Source organism: Lolium rigidum, chromosome 7, assembly GCF_022539505.1.
Source record: "Lolium rigidum isolate FL_2022 chromosome 7, APGP_CSIRO_Lrig_0.1, whole genome shotgun sequence".
Lineage (NCBI taxonomy): Eukaryota > Viridiplantae > Streptophyta > Magnoliopsida > Poales > Poaceae > Lolium > Lolium rigidum.
In genome coordinates, this window is record NC_061514.1 from 160,911,831 (window position 1) to 160,929,802 (window position 17,972).

The window sequence follows — 17,972 nt, forward strand, 5'->3', positions numbered from 1 at the left end:
AGTTCGCCATCGACACCAAGGGATCCGATAGCGGAGTTCTCGACTCCAGTTGTCACTGGCATAGAGCTCGTCATGCCACCATCAAGGTATGCAAGTATCTCGCTTGGTGCAAAATACGACTCCATGCTCGAGTACCGGTTATGCACCTTGCGGAACATACTCGACATAGGCCTGGCTACGGAGACGGACGAGGAGATGCACTACCTCGCCAATGAGGATCCCAACTCATTTAGTAAGGCGATGTCGAGCGCCAGCTGGAGGCGTGCGATGGAGTAAGAGATGGAGGCCATCGAGGAGAACTAGACTTGATGCCTCACCACCTTACCACCCGGTCACCTCACGATCGGTCTGAAGTGGGTGTACAAGGTGAAGAAGGATGCGCAAGGCCTGATCCTTAAGCACAAGGCTTGCCTCGTGGCAAAGGGGTACGTACAGTAGCATGGGATTGACTACGACGAAGTCTTTGCTCTCGTGGCCCAACTCGAGTCAGTCCAGCTTCTGCGAGCCCTAGCCGCAAGTGTTAGGTAGGAAATCCACCACATTTTTTCGATAAAGGGAATATATTAATATCAAGAAGATACCAATTACACCCAGCCTCTGCAACAACGCACCACCCTAATGGCACTACGGATGCACACAGCCAAAAAAAAGGAAAAGAAAACTAAGAAACAAAAGTCCCGCTACAGTATCTCGGGCCTAACAACAACAATACATCCACCACCATGACAACACCTGAATTACAGACTCTCCAAAAAACGACGCCTTCAAGAAGGGAACAGTGCTCAAACACCGTCGTCGCCCGATCAAAGATCTTAGGTTTTCACCCTGAAGATAGTCCCCGCTCTCAAAACAATGCCTCCACCAAGGTCACTGCTAGGCACAACCAGTTAAGACCAGACCTTGGGTTTTCACCCTGAAAGGTAGGACTCTGCGCTTCACCTGTGTTGCCGCCCCCATTTCCAAACCGCTGCTGTGAAGCCGGGATACCAAGCAAGCCCCTCAACAGCGCGGAGACTTGAAGCTCCCTTAGCTAGTCCTCCCCTCCGGCCTTTAAGAAATTCTCTTCTTCCGACTTTCATCATGGATCCATAGTCACTTGATGTCAACACAGAAAAAGAGCTTCGCGTCGCTCCCTCCAGAACCAAACGGTCGGAATAAACGCATGGGTGCGCACGACCGAATACCTCCGATCCAGCAAACTCCAGGGAAAGCGCTGTTACATTCGCCGGCGGAGCCTTCCGGAACTCAACCCTCCGGCCAGATCACGAGTCCAGGCCTCCGGTAGGTCCTCCTCTTCACGCAAGAGAGGCCCTAGGACCGCCGCCTTTATCCAGGTCGGACCCCCACGTCAGCGACCATCCCGGGCTGGCCAACCCAACCCTCCACCGGCGACACCATCGCCGACTTCCAAGCACCTCCAACGCACCTGACGCCCGCCACCTGCCACCAGGTCGACGCCGTCACCGCCATCCAGGGCCGCCGCCTTTGTGCCGTGATCCAGACCTTGAGGAGGAGCAGCACGAGATCCACCACCATCACCACCCGCCCGGCGATGCCGAGGCGAGGAAGGAAGGAGAGGATCGCGCTGCCAGGATCCAGGGCCGCGCCGCCGCCCCCAAACCGCCTGCCCGGTGAGACCGCGGCGAGGAACGGAGGAGAGAGCCGCGCCGCCATGGTTCCATGGCCACGCCGCCGCCCCCATCAACGCCCGCCCTGCGAGGCCGCGGCGAAGACGTGATGAGAAGGCCGCGCCGCCATCAACCGCCGGGGTCCGGCATCATCCCCCCGGCGCGGAGGCGTGCTTCCTACCGCCGCCCCAGGGGACCGTGCGCGGATCCCCGCCGCCCCCATCACCGACCGCGCCAGGCTTCGCCGGCGGCAGCCTCAGGGGACGGCGAGGAGGGAGGAGGAGGGGGAAGGGAAGGCGGCGGCGGGGGGTTAGGGTTCCGCCCCGAGTCGCCCTGGAGGGGCCGACCCGAGCGGCTAGAGGGGTCTGATGGTGTCTCTTCGGAAATCCACCACATGGACGTGAAGTCCGCTTTCTTCAACGGTGATTTGGAGGAAGAGGTGTATGTGCAACAGCCACCTAGCTTCACTGCAGCGGGAAGGAGCACTTGGTGGTCTGACTCGACAAGGCGCTCTACGGTCTCAAGCAAACGTTAAGGGAATGGAACACCAAGATCGATCGACGCATCCATCATCAAGTTCTACTTCACGCAATGTGAGTCGGAGAACGGCATGTACGCGCGAGGCGCGACAACGACTCGATTCTTAGTTAGAGTTTATGTTGACGACTTAGTGATCACCTGCTCCGGCTCCAGCGACATCGACAAGTTCAAGCTGGAGATAAAGGCATGTTCCACATGTTTGAGCTCGGACTGTTGAGTTACTACCTTGGCATCGAGATGCGACAAGGGTCGAGCGGGATCAACATCCCGCAGTTGGCCTATGCCTTTAAGTTGTTGGAGAAGGCGGGGATGGTTGGGTCCAACCCGTACCATGTGCCAGTGGAGCCGCGCTTCAAGCTGTCCAAGCACAACACGACACCCACGACTGATGCGACCGAGTACGAGAGCATCGTTGGGAGCCTCTGGTATAACTCGACCGGATGTGACAAATCATTGTTCTATTCTTTTCAATCACCCCTCCTTACTCTCTTCCTCAGTTCATATGTTACTTTCTTCCTCTCTCAGTTCATATCAGGGACGGTAGATCTAGTTTAGGCCCAACACCACAGTCCTTACAATTTAGTTTTCAAGTCTTATCAAGGTCAGCAACCGAGAAGAAAAGTCTGATTTTCTAATCAATAAAATAGTCTACTAAATTCTCAAAAGAAATGTCATGTCCATACTACGTTTTCCTCTACTCAACAAAACACTTTATTCCCTTATGGCCTTGTAATATCAAGCGCCATGCCTTTGCTTTCAAAATATCTTATCCCACGCCACCGTGGCATTGAGACGAAGCAGTTTTCTCCGCGACAAATTCTTCGTGAGGTCCATATCTTTCCTTGCACCGTGTTCTGTCAAAGATGCATCTCGCATGTTCATGTGGCCATGTCTATAGGCAGGGAAGAACTGAAAACTCTGTCCTTTGCCTTCGAAGCCTGCAGAAGCACAATAAAGGATTATAGGCCACATGTTGAGAATTCAAGATATTGAGAAACCAACAAAACAATGAGTATGCGATGTGTGACAGGAGTTTTGCTTGATCTGCATACTTCTTTCTCCCAGTCGGTGTACATGGTGATGGACAGTAGCAGCAGCATCTGCACGACGAGTCCACACATTATTCCGAACCAAAGTCCCTGAAGTTCAGACGCAGTTTGTTAGATGTTTCTCCGAATCAGAAATGTAAGTGAAATTAAAACCTTTGTATGCGATAAGGGTGGTGAGGTTTAATACCATTCCGCCAAAATGGTAGAAAAAGGCAAAGCATAATGCTGCTGGAACACCGACAAGGTAATATGCACTGAGATTGACACAAGCACCAATCTTTTGCAAACCACAACCCCTAACAACACCTGGAATATCAAGCATACCACATTGCAGTCAGTACCTTGAGAACAGTATTTTGTTGTAATCGTACATATGGTTCATTAATCATCATATGCAAGCATACACAGTAGAAATAAAAAAAAAGAGCAAAGAGTAGACATTGTTCTAGCAAGAATTATGACACAATAACATATGTACAGGCGAAAATATTTTCCAAGTGGAGTATCATCAATATTTACCTGAAAGGACACATTGCAGATCATCGAAAACAAATGCAATGCCCAGAATTGGCATCATTCTGGAAATGTATTCCACAACTTCCTTCTCATTGCTGTAAGAGTACCCCCATACATTGCGCACCAAAATCATAAGAAGTCCTAATGATACACCCGTCACAAGACCCATAGCCATGGTCACACGAGTAGCCAGACGGGCAGCTTGAGGCCGCCCAGCACCAAGCTCGTTTGAAACACGGGTGCTGCGACGACAAGATGAAGGATTTCATTACCACAGTAACAATATGATAAAATTTTAAATATAGGCATGACACAAGTTTATGAGTTCAAGTTGTTCAGTGTTACCTTATGGCTGCCCCAAGCCCGAAAGGGATCATGAATATTAACGAACTGGTGTTTAGGCTGCAAAAATTTTGACATTTAGTATCAGGAAAAGGAAACAGAATGTGACATGCCCCAGGAAAATGGAACTCACCAGATGGACAATACTGACGCTTCGAGCTTAGGATTCGGGAGAAGTCCAGAGAGAAGTACCAGGAGCTCAAATGACCACCACTCCAAGCTGTGTACATGTAGGATTAGGCTTAACTGAAGATGGAGCACGAAAGTATCTACCTACACTTGAAAATGAGAGGCACAATATTAAACTTACCAAACCATAAGAGCAGATGGAACGGCAAGCCTCATGAAGCTAAAAAGGTCACGGAACGCCTCCTTTGAGACCCCTATCCAGGTGTTCTTACAGGTTGGAGAGACCCTGATATAGATAGCCAAGATGGACACATTGGCCAGGTAAGAGATGGCATTGGCCAAGGCAGCACCCTTATTGCCCATCCCAAGCTTGTACACCAACAACCAGCACACAAGGACATGGTTCAGCGCTGTGACACCTGAGCTCATCATCACCGGGAGAACTATGTTTTGCGTCTGCAGGAACCGGACATGGCACTGCAGAAGTCCGTAAACAAATAGAGCTGGAATCAACCACCGGATGTAGCTCCCTGCCCCCATAGCAATCTCCGGGTCCTGGCCGACGAGCAGAAGTATCTGCCCGGTGTACGACCAGATTATCGCGACCACAGCGCTCACCATAGTAAGCACAAGGACAGCCCTCTGCTTGTAGATGCCGAGAAGATGGTACTGTTTTGCCCCGAAGGCTTGCCCACAGAGTGTGTCCAAGCTGCTTGCCATGCCAGCCTGAAATGATTGTGAACAGATAAAAGAAAAAGCATTCAAGTTGTGCTAATTCCTCAGGAGGTCCAACATACAGTATGTAAGAGATGGAATACACATAATATAGTAATATACCAACAAGCTGAAGCCAGTGACACCAGCAAAGGAGGTGGCGATGGAGGCACTCGAGAGAGCGAGCTCACCGAGATGACCGACAAACATGACTGATATCATCTGGACGACGTTCTGTAGGAGGCATCCGGCGATGAGAGGCCCGGCAAGGTACAGCTGCTTCTTGACCTCAGTGACCACAAGGCTCTCTTTTGGCCCTGCTGTCTTCTCGATGTTGCTCCCAACAAGGGGCTCCTCCATGTTGCTTGGTACCCTGCTTGAAACCTCTCACTTGTATTCTGAAAATGGTAGGCGAAGTGAGGGTGTATTTATCATGTCTGTGGAAGAACGTACTGATCAGCTGCATCAGTATTATTATAGGACGGCAACTGAGAGTACATACATTCACTAAGGAAACTAGGAGGAAAAAGAGGCACCTTGGCTGCCAAGTTCAACACACGTGAGTTTCTAACATAATACACTATCTGACGAACAGAAGTGGACGGAGCAGTTAGCAAGACGAGCTCTATCAATCAAGACAATAATGTCATTTCCTCTATCGTCCGCACTACAGATTAAGTAAGCAAAAAAGCGTTGATATTTCCGGGTAACAAAATCGATCACGGAACCCCCATCGTTGTCACTTTGTCTGTTTGAGCTGACCACTAATGCATAGGATTAGCAGGTCTAGATTCGGCCAATCGTTTTCTAGCCTGCACATGTGTGGACTGTGGAGTTCCTTTTTTCTGTATGACTGTATCTGTGTGTTTTATTCTCTGTTACTCACGTGCTTCGGCATATAATAAAAGGGAGCAATATCCCAAGATGTGGCGTCATTAGATGAATCAATTAACGAGGCCTGTTCCAGCCAATCGGAGAACTAAACAGAAATTTTGTACTAACGTGTGTTGGTCGCAAAGGAAAAGTTCGTAAGGTGTCCTTGAAAATCAAGGTATGGCTATTCTGGCGTTTGCAAGGTAGGTGTCCTTGAAAATCAAGGTATGGCTATCAGGAAAACAAACTGTTACCCAAAACCATGGAATGAAATTCAGGCAGACCACCAACCTCACAGATGGGCGATGCATCAAGAAAATCAAGAGAGCCGTACCGAGGGCGCGTCGGGGGCCAGCGCTGAAGATCGCATGGGCGGAAGAGCACTGCGGCAGTGCGGCGGCGGGTTGGTCGGCTCTGGGGACGAAGCGCGAGAAGAAATCCTCCTCGGCCAAAGGCCCAAGATAGCGGCCACCGCGCGAGAGGAAGGCGGCTACGTGTATAATGGAGTGCTGTCGTATTGGGTTGGGCCACTACGCGGACGAGCGGGCTCCAGTTTCGGCGCGAGTACTCCGGATCGGAGCAGGATTTTGTTCCATACGCACACCGCAGAATTTGAAACATTTTTAAAATTTGAACAAGTTTCAAATTTGAACAATTTTTTAATTTAAAAAATTTCCGAATATGACCAATTTTCATTTTTTAAAAAAATTGAACGATTTTAAATTTGAATAATTTTCCAAATTTGAACAAAAAATTAAACAAAAAAGAAAACTGAAAAACAAACAGAAGGAAAGAAAAATAGAAAAAAAAATGCAAAATGGGCATGGCCCAATACCCGACCAGGGGTGTGCGGTGGGTGTATAGGACTGGTGGGCTCCTTACCGCGGCGGCTCAGCGGCGCGGCGCTGCCTACCTAATCTAGATGTTGCATATTTTCAAAAATAATATTTGCAGAAATCTACTGAGTTGAGCTCATTTCTCGATGATTACGGGCACGCATTTTAAGTGCTTCGGCTTGCTCAAAATGAAATAATGTAGCAAAAGATAAAACAAAAAAAAGGAAGCCAAGTAATAAATCTCACTATCTGGAGTTCTTCCATAGTTTAAAAAACAAACAACCAATAAGCACGTACTGGAACTACATTTTTTCAGAGATACATAACCACTAGCCAATAAGATGATGATGATGATTATTATTGACCGTTGTTACTACTACTATCAATTATGACACAAAGGCCACATTTTATTTTCATCCTTGCTCATTTTCTTTTCATTGGGTGATTCACCCTCTTTCATCTTTCGGTTATTCTTCTTAGATCTTCAAGGCATCCGAACATAACCTGGCGCTTGTGGCTTTGGAATCTGCGAAACAGGAGACTTCTCCTCCCCCTAAACTAGTTCTAACCAACGTTCATATATTTTCTTGAAGTCTTCAATGGAGTAGCACTTGCCAATAAACTCATCAATAACTTTGCTACACTTATATGTGGCAGTAATGTCATGGCAACAAGGCAGCCCTGCCATCTGAAAGTATACATATGAACATGTTCTTTTTTCCAAGTTGACATTGTAACGCCTCCCTCTACCTCTGACATGTTTTATCTCCACAACTCAACTGAGGCTCCCAAGAAATCGCTACAAAGGCATCATGTTTGAGGAATCTCCACAACCTAATTGGATGCTCCAAGAACACTACTAAGATCACAAAACTGTCCACGGTCCAAAGACCCAAGAGGAACAAGCTCCCGAAGAGATATACTCGCGAACTTCCACCTCCACGTATCACCGTGGAGAACTCAAACCGATGTACCAAATGCAATTACAAAAACAACACAAAGATGCTTAAATCCTCGACTCTTAAATTTCAACAAAGCAATTGGGGGGATAAGAGAGGGAGAAAAAAATAGAAGAACAATAAATTTCTTCAAGATCTAGATCTATGGATTTCCTCACAAAGAGGGTCACTAGTAGGAAACTAGCTATATGTGAAAAGCTATTTTGTGGGGCAACACTTTTGCATGCGCCACATAAATTAATTTTTTGCGCATAAGATCAGGTGCGCCACTAAAATAGCATATTTTTATGGCGCACCACACACACATACGCCACAAAAACATGGTGGGCTCCACCCGCGACTAGGCCCAATAATTGGTTTCGTTATTTTTGTGGCGCACAGAATCACATGCGCCACAGAATCTTGCTTTTATGTGGCGCACATTGCTTGGTGCGCCACAGAAATAAGACATTTTGTAGCGCACTGGACAAAATGCCTCATAGAAATAAGACATTTTTTGGCGCACTTGGCCAAAGATGCGCCACAGAAAAAAGATATGCTGCCCTCCACGCAACTCCACCCCTCTTAGGATCGCCTTTTTTTTAGCTTTGTAAAATACATAAGAAATAGATAGAAATTTCAAAAAATAAAATTCTTCGAAGTGTCCATGTATTATGTCATCTAGTTTTAATGAGAATTAACAAACATGAATTTGGACATTTTTTTGCAAAATTGCGTTGCAAAATCATCAAACTGGATTTCTGGTTGCATACGAATTTGAAAAAAAACACACAATATATCAAATGACCGGGAGAAAATTCTACATATGAATTCACCCGGGTTAACCCAATTAGAATTTTTTTAGAATCGTCAAATTTAAAAAGAGTAAAAAGTTACGGCAAATTCAAGATTTGTTCCTGAAAAAAGAATAAATTCGAAAAAAAATTATGTGGCGCACCAAGTGCACAAGCGCCACAGAATTCTAGTGCTGAAATTTGAAATTCGGCGGCGCCTCCTCCTCCTCTCCTCCACTTCTCCTCCTCACCTTCTCCTCCACTTCCACTTTCCCTTCACCTCCACTTCTCCACTTCTCCTCCTTTCCTCCACTTCTCCTCCTCCCTCCTCTCCTCCACCCGGCGACCTCCTCTCCTCCTTCGGCGACCTCCTCCTCCTCCTCCTCTGGCCGGCCTACTCCTCCTCCACCACCCACCTCCGGCTGGCCTCCTCCTTCTCCTCCACCCACCTCCGACCGGCCTCCTCCTCCTCCTCCACCTCCGGCCGGCTCCTCCTCCTCCTCTTCCTCCACCCACCTCAACCCACACCACCCCACACCACCCACCTCCGACGAACTCCAACAAATTTTTAAAAAATCCGGCGGCCCTAGATCTAGATCTAGATTTGGCATACCTAGCTGGTGCGCCACAGAAATGTCACTTTTCTGTGGCGCATGGGTCCCGTGCGCCACAGAATTCAAAATTTTGTGGCGTGAATCCTGTGGCGCACCCCCATGTGCCACATAATAGTGATTTAGGTGCGCCACATATGACCATTTCCCTACTAGTAGGTATTTTGATTTGTGGGATTATAGATCTAGATCTCCTCTCTATTGTCCCTCAAATAGGTGCAAGAATCATGGAGGGATTGAGAGATAGCAAGCTCACAAGAGGTAAAAAAATGGTGAAGAACAAAGGGGAGAAGAGTTGTGAAAGGACACGGATGTCGCCTAGAGGGGGGTGAATAGGCGGTTTAAAACTTTTACGAGATGAGCTTAACAAATGCGGAATAAAACTAGCGTTACTTTGTCAAGCCCAAAGCCTATATACTATGGTTCACCTATGTGCACCAACAACTTATGCTAAGAAATATAAGCAACTAGGTGATAGCAAGATATATAACTTCAAGCAAGATGGCTATCACAAAGTAAAGTGCATAAGTAAAGAGCTCGGGTATAAGAATAATTGAAGTGACGCGGAGACAACGATGTATCCCGAAGTTCACACTCTTGCGAGTGCTACTCTCCGTCGGAGCGGTGTGGAGGACAAGTCACTCCAAATGCACGAGGGCCACCGTATTCTCCTCGAGAATTCCCACCAAAAGGGATATCCTCGATCCACTATGGAACCTTAGGGAGGTCATCGAACCCGCACAAAGCTTGGGGCTATCTCCACAACTTAATTGGAGGCTCCCAATAAATTGTCACAAATGCCTTGCCCTGGAAGAATCTCCACAACTTATTTGGAGTCCCCAAGAACACCACAAAGATGCCACAAAGGCCTTGCCCTTGAAGAATCTCCACAACTTAATTGGAGTTCCCAAGAACACCACAAAGACCACTAAGCAGTCTAGGGTCCAAAGACCAAGAGGAACAAGCTTCGGGAACAAGCTCCCGAAGAGAATATCTCACGAACTTTCACCTCCACGTGTCACCGCAGAGAAGTCAAACCGATGCACCAAATGCAATGGCAAGAACACCACAAAGATACCCAAGTCCTTCTCTCTCAAATTCCATCAAAGCTACAAAAGCTATTGGGCAAATAAGAGAGGAAGAACAAATAAGAGAACACAAAGAACTCCAAGTTTCTCCAAGATCTAGATCTAGGTGGTTCCTCTCACAAAGAGAGGGATTTGATTGGTGAAGATGTAGATCTAGATCTCCTCTCTCTTTTCCCTCAAGAATATACAAGAATCATGGGAGGAATCAAGAACTAGGGCAAGCTTTAAAGGTCAACAATGGAGGAGAGAGAGAGTGATAGAACCAACCAGATTTTAGGGAAGAAGAGGCTATTTATAGCTCCCCGTGAAATATGGTCGTTGGGGGTGTCCAGGCCGGATATCCGGCCCCCCGGGATGAAAAATCAGACCAAAAATCCGGGTCCTTAGTAGTTTTTCGAGGGCCGGATTATCCGCCCCTCACTTGGGCCGGATAATCCGCCCCCCTGAAAACTGGCAGAGACAGCAAATCGAGAAAGAGTATAACTTGAGCATCCGGACTCCGATTTTGATGATCTTGGGCTCGTTTCGAAGCTAGTAACAAGCTCTACAAGATTATTCAGGGAACCATCATAGTCCAGCAAGGGAGTATAGAAACAAATGATGAAAGTTTTGACCTATCTAAAAAAGATATACCTGTAAAACCTCCAACCTCGAAAATGCAACAAGTTGCCCATGCAAAAACCATTCTCGATGAACTAGAGCTTGTCGTGAGAATAAGCACAAGCTCTAAAACATCACATGGATAAGACCCGAATAACAACCAAGAACGATAGTGCAAAGATGCAAATGTTTGAGCTCTCTGAAGGATACGATCGAGTTACTCACTCGAGAGCCCTCTTGATAGTACGAAAACTAAACTATAAATCGGTCTCCAACTACACCATGAGACCGGTGAGAAAGAAACCCTATCAAGAGCAAACCTTAACCTTGCACATTCCATTTGAGCTTGATGATGACGGTCTTGACCGCAACAAGATGGAACGCCTTTCTTGATTGTGCTTGCTTGATGAAGCCATGCGAAATGCTCCCCCATACTCCACTATGGGAGAGCTTCTTCTTCGGCGCATCTTCACATATCCATGATCACCATATGGATGGCAAGCTTCAAGCATATGATCTCTTCGAGTTTGGCTCATCTTGAACTTTGATGACCCACAAGTATAGGGGATCGCAATAGTCTTCGAGGGAAGTAAAACCCAATTTATTGATTCGACACAAGGGGAGCCAAAGAATATTTGTAAGCCTTAACAGCGGAGTTATCAATTCAGCTGCACCTGGAAACAGACTTGCTCGCAAGAGTTTATCAGTAGTAACAGTTTTATAGCAGTAGCAGTAGTGAAATATCAGCAGTAGTGTAACAAAGACAGCAGTAGTGATTATAGTAAACAGCAGGATTAAAATACTGTAGGCACAGGGATGGATGAACGGGCGTTGCATGGATGAGAGAAACTCATGTAACAATCAAGGTAGGGCATTTGCAGATAGTAATAAAACGGTATCCAAGTACTAAACAATATATAGGCATGTGTTCCATATTTAGTCGTACGTGCTCGCAATGAGAAACTTGCACAACATCTTTTGTCCTACCAGCCGGTGGCAGCCGGGCCTCTAGGGAATCTACTGGAAATTAAGATACTCCTTTTAATAGAGCACCGGAGCAAATCATTAACACTCTGTGAACACATGTGATCCTCATATCACCGCTTTCCCCTTCGGTTGTCCCAATTTCTGTCACTTTGGGGCCTCGGGTTCCAGACAGCAATATGTGTATACAACTTGCAGGTAAGACCATAAAACAATGCATATCATCATGAAACAATAACATGATCAGATCTGAGATCATGGCACTCGGGCCCTAGTGACAAGCATTAAGCATAACAAGTTGCAACAATATCATAAAAGTACCAATTACGGATACTAGGCACTATGCCCTAACAATCTTATGTTATTACATGACCAATCTCATCCAATCCCTACCATCCCCTTCAGCCTACAGCGGGGGAATTACTCACACATGGATGGGGGAAGCATGGCTGGTTGATGGAGAGGCGTCGGTGTTGATGATGGCGATGATCTCCTCCAATTCCCCGTCCCGGCGGAGTGCCAGAACGGAGTTTCTGGTCCCGAGACGGAGTTTCGCGATGGCGGCGGTGTTCTGGATGTCTTATGGTGATTTCGTCTAACCCCCGTGCGTTTTTAGGTCAAAGACCTTAAGTAGTCTAGAGGGGGGCACCTGGGGCTGCCCGAGGCGTCGCCACCATAAGGCGGCGCGCCCCCTCCTAGGCCGCGCCGGCCTATGGTCTGGAGGCCGTGGGCCTTCCCCTGGCCTGCCCTTCTAGCTCCGTGATTCTTCTGGGAAAATAGGCCCTTCGACATTAATTCCGGGGATTTTCCTGAAAGTTGAGTTTCTGCACAAAAACGAGACACCAGGGCAATTCTGCTGAAAACACCGTTAGTCCGTGTTAGTTGTATCCAAAATACACAAATTAGAGGCAAAACAATAGCAAAAGTGTTAGGGAAAGTAGATACGTTTTGGACGTATCAACTCCCCCCAAGCTTAGCTTATTGCTTGTCCTCAAGCAATTCAGTTAACAACTGAATGCGATAAGAGAACTTTCACGAACACATTTGTTCATATGATGTAAATATTCTCATGATATGGGCAAGTACTTAAGAAACTCATAATAATATACATGCAAATAAAGTCATCTAATAGCTATATCAATCATGGAAAAGGTACCAACAAATTAATAATAAGCATCATGAATCATGTCTATCAGCAAGATTGCAATGTTCATAGAAGGATACGATAAAGTGGTATCTCGCTTGCCCGTATTTGTACAGCAAAACATAAATGCTCGGGCACCTTTCAAGTTCATGGGAAGACTGGAAGTAGAGATTATCAAAGATAAAAGCATCAAAGTTATACCACAGTTAATCACATTTTGGGACAAGCATATTATACTAAGAATGACAGTTGTGCACTTGTGCTCTCAAGAAGGTGCTCAAAGAAAGGATGGAGACTCAATGTAAAAGTAAAAGATTGACCCTTCGCAGAGGGAAGCAGGGATTAACATGTGCTAGAGCTTTTCATTTTAAAACAGGAGTAAAATTATTTTGAGAGGTGTTTGTTGTTGTCAACGAATGATAGTGGATACTCTAACTACCTTGTCAACCAGACTTTCAAGAGCGGCTCCCATGAAGGACGTTATCTCTACCAGCAAGGTAAATCATCTCTCTTCTCTTTTGTTTACACATATATTTTAGTTTCATTATGGATGACACTCCCCCCAACCTTTGCTTACACAAGCCATGGCTAACCGAATCCTCGGGTGCCGTCCAACATTCACATACCATGGAGGAGTGTCTATTTGCAAATTAAGTTGCTTACTGATAAATCAGGGCAAAACATGTGAAGAGAATTATTGATGAAAATTGATTAATTGGGGCTGGGAACCCCCCAACCTTTGCTTACACAAATCAGGGCTGAGAATTATTGATGACAATTATTGGATAAGCGGATGTGCCACTAGTCCATTGGTGAAAGTCTGTCAGGAGTAAATGACAAGATTGAAAGATAAACACCACATACTTCCTCATGAGCTATAAAACATCGACACAAATTGAGAAGTATTTTGAAGGTTTAAAGGAAGCACATGAGAATTTACTTGGAATGGTTTGAAATGCCATGCATAGGTATTTATGGTGGACACTTTGGAATAACTTGGTTTTCGGGGTTTGGAAGCACGAGCAGCGTTCCCGCTCAGTACAAGTGAAGGCTAGCAATAGACCGGGAAGCGACAATCAAGGGAGCAATAACTTGTCATAATCATGCTTGCGACAAAATAAATTAACGGAGGCATAAAAGTGATACAAGAACTCTGAGGCAAAGTAAATCATCGAGGCTTAATTGACTTTTGTTCAGTCATATGCATGCGTGAGCATGTGCCAAGTTGATTCAAGTGAATTATTCAGAGGAGGATACCAGAATGTCATATCTATCTATGAATAAAACAATGCAAGCAAATATTTATGACATGCTAGTCATATTAATAGATTGGAGCTAAACATGAGAGATCATGAACTACTAGACTTTCTTAAATGACATATACCTCACATGAACCAACTAAGCATGCTCACATGGATGAGTATATGTACAAAAATGAAAACAAATAGAGTTCATACCAGCCTCTCACCGCAGTCGAATTGTTGTAGATCGTCATTATCGCCTTTCACTTGTGTAGCTTGAATAATATGGAATGAAAGCCAAGCTCCAACCACCGAAGACCACTGAACTCCATAATGAACTTTACAAAACCAAAGAAGAACAGCAAATATTTTTGGTGTTTTCGAATTGGAAACAAGAACAAAAGGAAACAAGCAAACAAAGCAAAAACAAGAAAATGAAAACTAAAAGAGTTGCATAAACACAAAGCAGCAGAAATTCGTCAAACTTGACAGCAGTACAGTAATCGATTTTTACAAAAATATTCCGCTGCTCAGCTCGAAAAGTATTCAACTAATGAAAGTTAGATAACAACCTGGGGAACATGCACAAAAATTGGCTTCGCAAAATAACATTCTGGCTGTTTTTGAGATTTTTTTTGGTATCAGTCCAGAATCTGTTTTCAAACAGCACTTCCCCAAATATCATCTTCCTCTTATTAGAAAACCACTTTAAGAAGCTAAACAAGTATGTACAAGTATCCAGCAATTATAATATGCAATGAATGAGTGATGCCGGTATACCTCCCCCCAAGATTAGGCTTTTGGCCTAAGTGGAGATCAACCCCAGCGAGGGTCATGGTTCCACGCCGGTGGATCGTACATGGTGTAGTCATAATAAGGTCCCTGTGCAGAAGAAAAGGGTGAAGGCTCAAAATTCCCAAAATGTTGATGTGAAGAGCTCGCTTCATCGGACGACAAGTCGAGGTGTTCCTCGGCCTCCTCCGCGTTGTCCCTTACATGAGGGCCATCCCCCTCTATGTATGCATTTAGTTCCTCTTCCGTGACCGACCAATTTTTCCTGGAAGCAAGGTTAAACAAAGCAGGTGCAGGCAATCCTACTAGTTTTTCAGTTCTTTTAGTTGTTCTCCAATTTTTCTTGTAAAATGTTATCTCATAATACAGGTTACTCAGATTAGATTGGTTAGAAACAAAGTCATGTTTTATCATTGAAACAATATCGAGTTTCTCTACAGAGAGCTGAACATCAAGAGGGTGAGGTTCTACACCATGCATAGCTAATAAACGAGAGGCGATGAGACCTCCACAAATTCCTCCCTTCTCACGGTTAGTAGCAAGTCTAAAGGCTATCAAAGCACCCAAGTTATAAGTCCTATCACCTTGCAATGCAGCAGCTAGGAAAGCTAAATCCTGGATAGATAACTTATTTGCATTTTGTCTAGCAAGAACGCACTTGGTGATGAAATAAGCAAAGTAGCGAATAGCTGGGAGTTGAATGCTATGAATTTTACCACTTTCTTCTGAGAAGCCTCTCCCTTGACAGATCTTCTTGTATATACTCGAGAGTTCCTACGGCGTCCCCCTAATCTTCTCACAAGATCCCCATTGTGGCACTCTAATAGCTGTACAAAAATCAGCAAAAGGCAAGTCGATGGTTTTATTATAAATTTTATATCGAACCATGGGGTTAGGTTGGGACCAATAGAATTCAAAATCCTGCACCACCGACATGGTTAGTTTTGCATATTGGTAAGGTTCACCAACAACAAAACTTTCCAACCCTGCATTGGAAATCAGATTTTGAACATCTTGCAAGATTCCTGCACTCCTCATAAAATCAACGCATGGGTAGTAAGAGGGGTATACTCCCTCTTCGCGGTGAACTCTCATAACCTGTTGCACCTCCAATTCTTGTTGGTTGAGTTGGTGCCTATTCCACTTCATTTTCTGAAATTTTTCAACAATCATTATAAAATTTGATTTGGAGACATATAATTGAGGGAAACTACTATAGGAACTTGGTAGAGTACTAAACATGCATCAAAACTAATTTTTACAACTTAGAACAAGCATGCAAGCTCACTAAACATGTTACCTACATCAGCAAAGTATTCAAGATATACTCAACCAAACAAAATTCTATTTGGATAATCGGAGGAGTCACATACCGGAGAGCAAATGTGCCAAATTTCAGACAGAAATCTGGGCTAAACAAAGAGATCGAGAAATCCTTAGCTCTTGAGCAAAAACGCGAGTGAGAGAAAGTGAGTACGAGTTTTTTCGGGAGAGAGAGTGAGATGGGAGGAAGAGATGAGTTAGTGGGGCAAGGAGGGGCCCACACCACAGGGTGGCGCGCCCCCCTTGCTGGCCGCGCCGGCCCATGGGGTCCAGCCCCAGGGTGCCCCACTGGTCAGCCCCTGGTGCTCCCAGGTAGCTCTTCGAAAAATAAGACCAATAGTATAATTTTTGTAAATTTTTGAAAACTTTAAAAAATGCACATTTCTGGGTGTCAAAATTATTATTAGGGCAGAAAAAGATTTTCAAACCTCTAAGCAACTAAGCATCTTGCAAAACAAGTAGTGCTACAGCAAGTAAAGCAAGTGGAGAAGGAAAGAAATGTTGTTTAGCTCTTCTATGCATATAAAATGTACTTGTTAACAAGGTTGATCAAGTCTTGCTACCAAATAAATCTTACATGTCATAAGAAGAAATAAACCTCAAATCAATCATGTTACCTTATATTGTATTGATATGGATCCAATCACAAGAGTTTGATATTCTTCTTTAGGCTCATATATTGGGCAATCAATATCTCCCACTTTGATAGATCTCAAATTAGAAATTGTATTAACTCCACATACTTTATCAATCCTCTTGGGAAAATAAACAGTATGCTCCTTGTCATCGACATTGAAAGTAACTTTTCCTTTATTGCAATCAATAACAGCCCCTGCGGTGTTAAGAAAATGTCTCCCAAGAATAATAGACATATTATCATCTTCAGGCATTTCCAACACAACAAAATCAGTTAATATTAAGCAGTTTTGAGTAACTTGAACAGGAACATCCTCACATATACCAACAGGAATAGCAGTAGATTTATCAGCCATTTGCAAAGATATATTAGTTGGTATCAACTTATCTAAATAAAGTCTCTTATAAAGATAAAAAGGCATAACACTAACACCTGCTCCCAAATCACATAGAGCAGTTCTAACATAATTATTCTTGATGGAACAAGGAATAGTCGGTATACCTGGATCGCCAAGCTTCTTTGGAACTTTTCCATTAAAAGAGTAATTAGCAAGCATAGTGGAAATCTCCTCATTAGGAATTTTCCTCTTGTTAGAGACAATATCTTTCATATACTTTGAATAAGGAGGCAATTTAATAGCATCAGTCAAAGGGATTTGCAAGAACAAAGGTTTCATCCAATCACAAAATTTATTATAGTGTTCTTCTTCCTTTGATTTTAGTTTCTTAGCAGGAAAAGGAATTTGCTTTTGAACCCAAGGTTCTCTTTCATTACCATGTTTCTTAGCAATAAAATCTTCTTTAGTATACTTTTTATTTTTAGCATGCTTTTCAGGTTCATCTTCAACCTCTTCATTATCAGAAGCATCATTCTTATCATTATCTTTATCATGTTCATTACCACTTTCAGTTTCAGCATCAGAAATAGAAATACTATTAGGATCATTAACATGCTCAGAGGATTCTACAACAGTTTTATGTTTCTTTTTCTTTTTCTTAGAAGGAGCACTAGTTTCAGTTTGTTGAGAATCTTGTTCAACTCTTTTGGGATGCCCCTCAGGATATAGAGGATCCTGGGTAGAAACACCGCCTCTAGTTGTTACTTCATAAGCATGTTTCTCCTTAGAACTATTTTTTAACAAGTCATTTTGCACTTTAGTGAGTTGATCAATTTGAGTTTGAACCATATGAAAA

The 17,972-nt window shown here is 44.4% G+C and overlaps 1 protein-coding gene across 2 annotated transcripts; it reads right to left on the reverse strand.

Annotated features, from left to right (window-relative positions):
* Window positions 1–2,781: 2,781 nt before the first annotated feature.
* Window positions 2,782–6,264, reverse strand: LOC124676328 (protein DETOXIFICATION 16-like). 2 transcript variants are annotated; one of them, XM_047212408.1, is made up of 9 exons: window positions 6,126–6,264; window positions 5,042–5,316; window positions 4,386–4,930; window positions 4,209–4,295; window positions 4,079–4,135; window positions 3,737–3,975; window positions 3,405–3,523; window positions 3,221–3,307; window positions 2,782–3,106 (listed from the first exon to the last, which is right to left on the reverse strand). In XM_047212408.1, exons 2-9 carry the CDS (start codon window positions 5,276–5,278, stop codon window positions 3,047–3,049), a joined length of 1,431 nt encoding a protein of 476 aa, XP_047068364.1. In that variant the 5' UTR covers window positions 5,279–5,316; window positions 6,126–6,264; the 3' UTR covers window positions 2,782–3,046. The 2 variants fall into 2 exon arrangements, with proteins under 2 accessions (XP_047068364.1, XP_047068365.1); XM_047212409.1 differs by lacking the exon at window positions 6,126–6,264 and adding an exon at window positions 5,455–5,694.
* Between the last annotated feature and the right edge of the window lie 11,708 nt (window positions 6,265–17,972).

What these genes read in the sequence shown, in the direction of transcription:
- LOC124676328 (XM_047212408.1), bottom strand. Translation starts at nt 5,278, where the DNA reads ATGGAGGAGCCCCTTGTTGGGAGCAACATCGAGAAGACAGCAGGGCCA. An exon ending in CCATCTGCTCTTATGGTTTG is followed by an intron (nt 4,296 to 4,385) that starts GTAAGTTTAATA and finishes ACATGTACACAG; the next exon opens with CTTGGAGTGGTGGTCATTTG. An exon ending in GGGCTTGGGGCAGCCATAAG is followed by an intron (nt 3,976 to 4,078) that starts GTAACACTGAAC and finishes TTGTCGTCGCAG; the next exon opens with CACCCGTGTTTCAAACGAGC.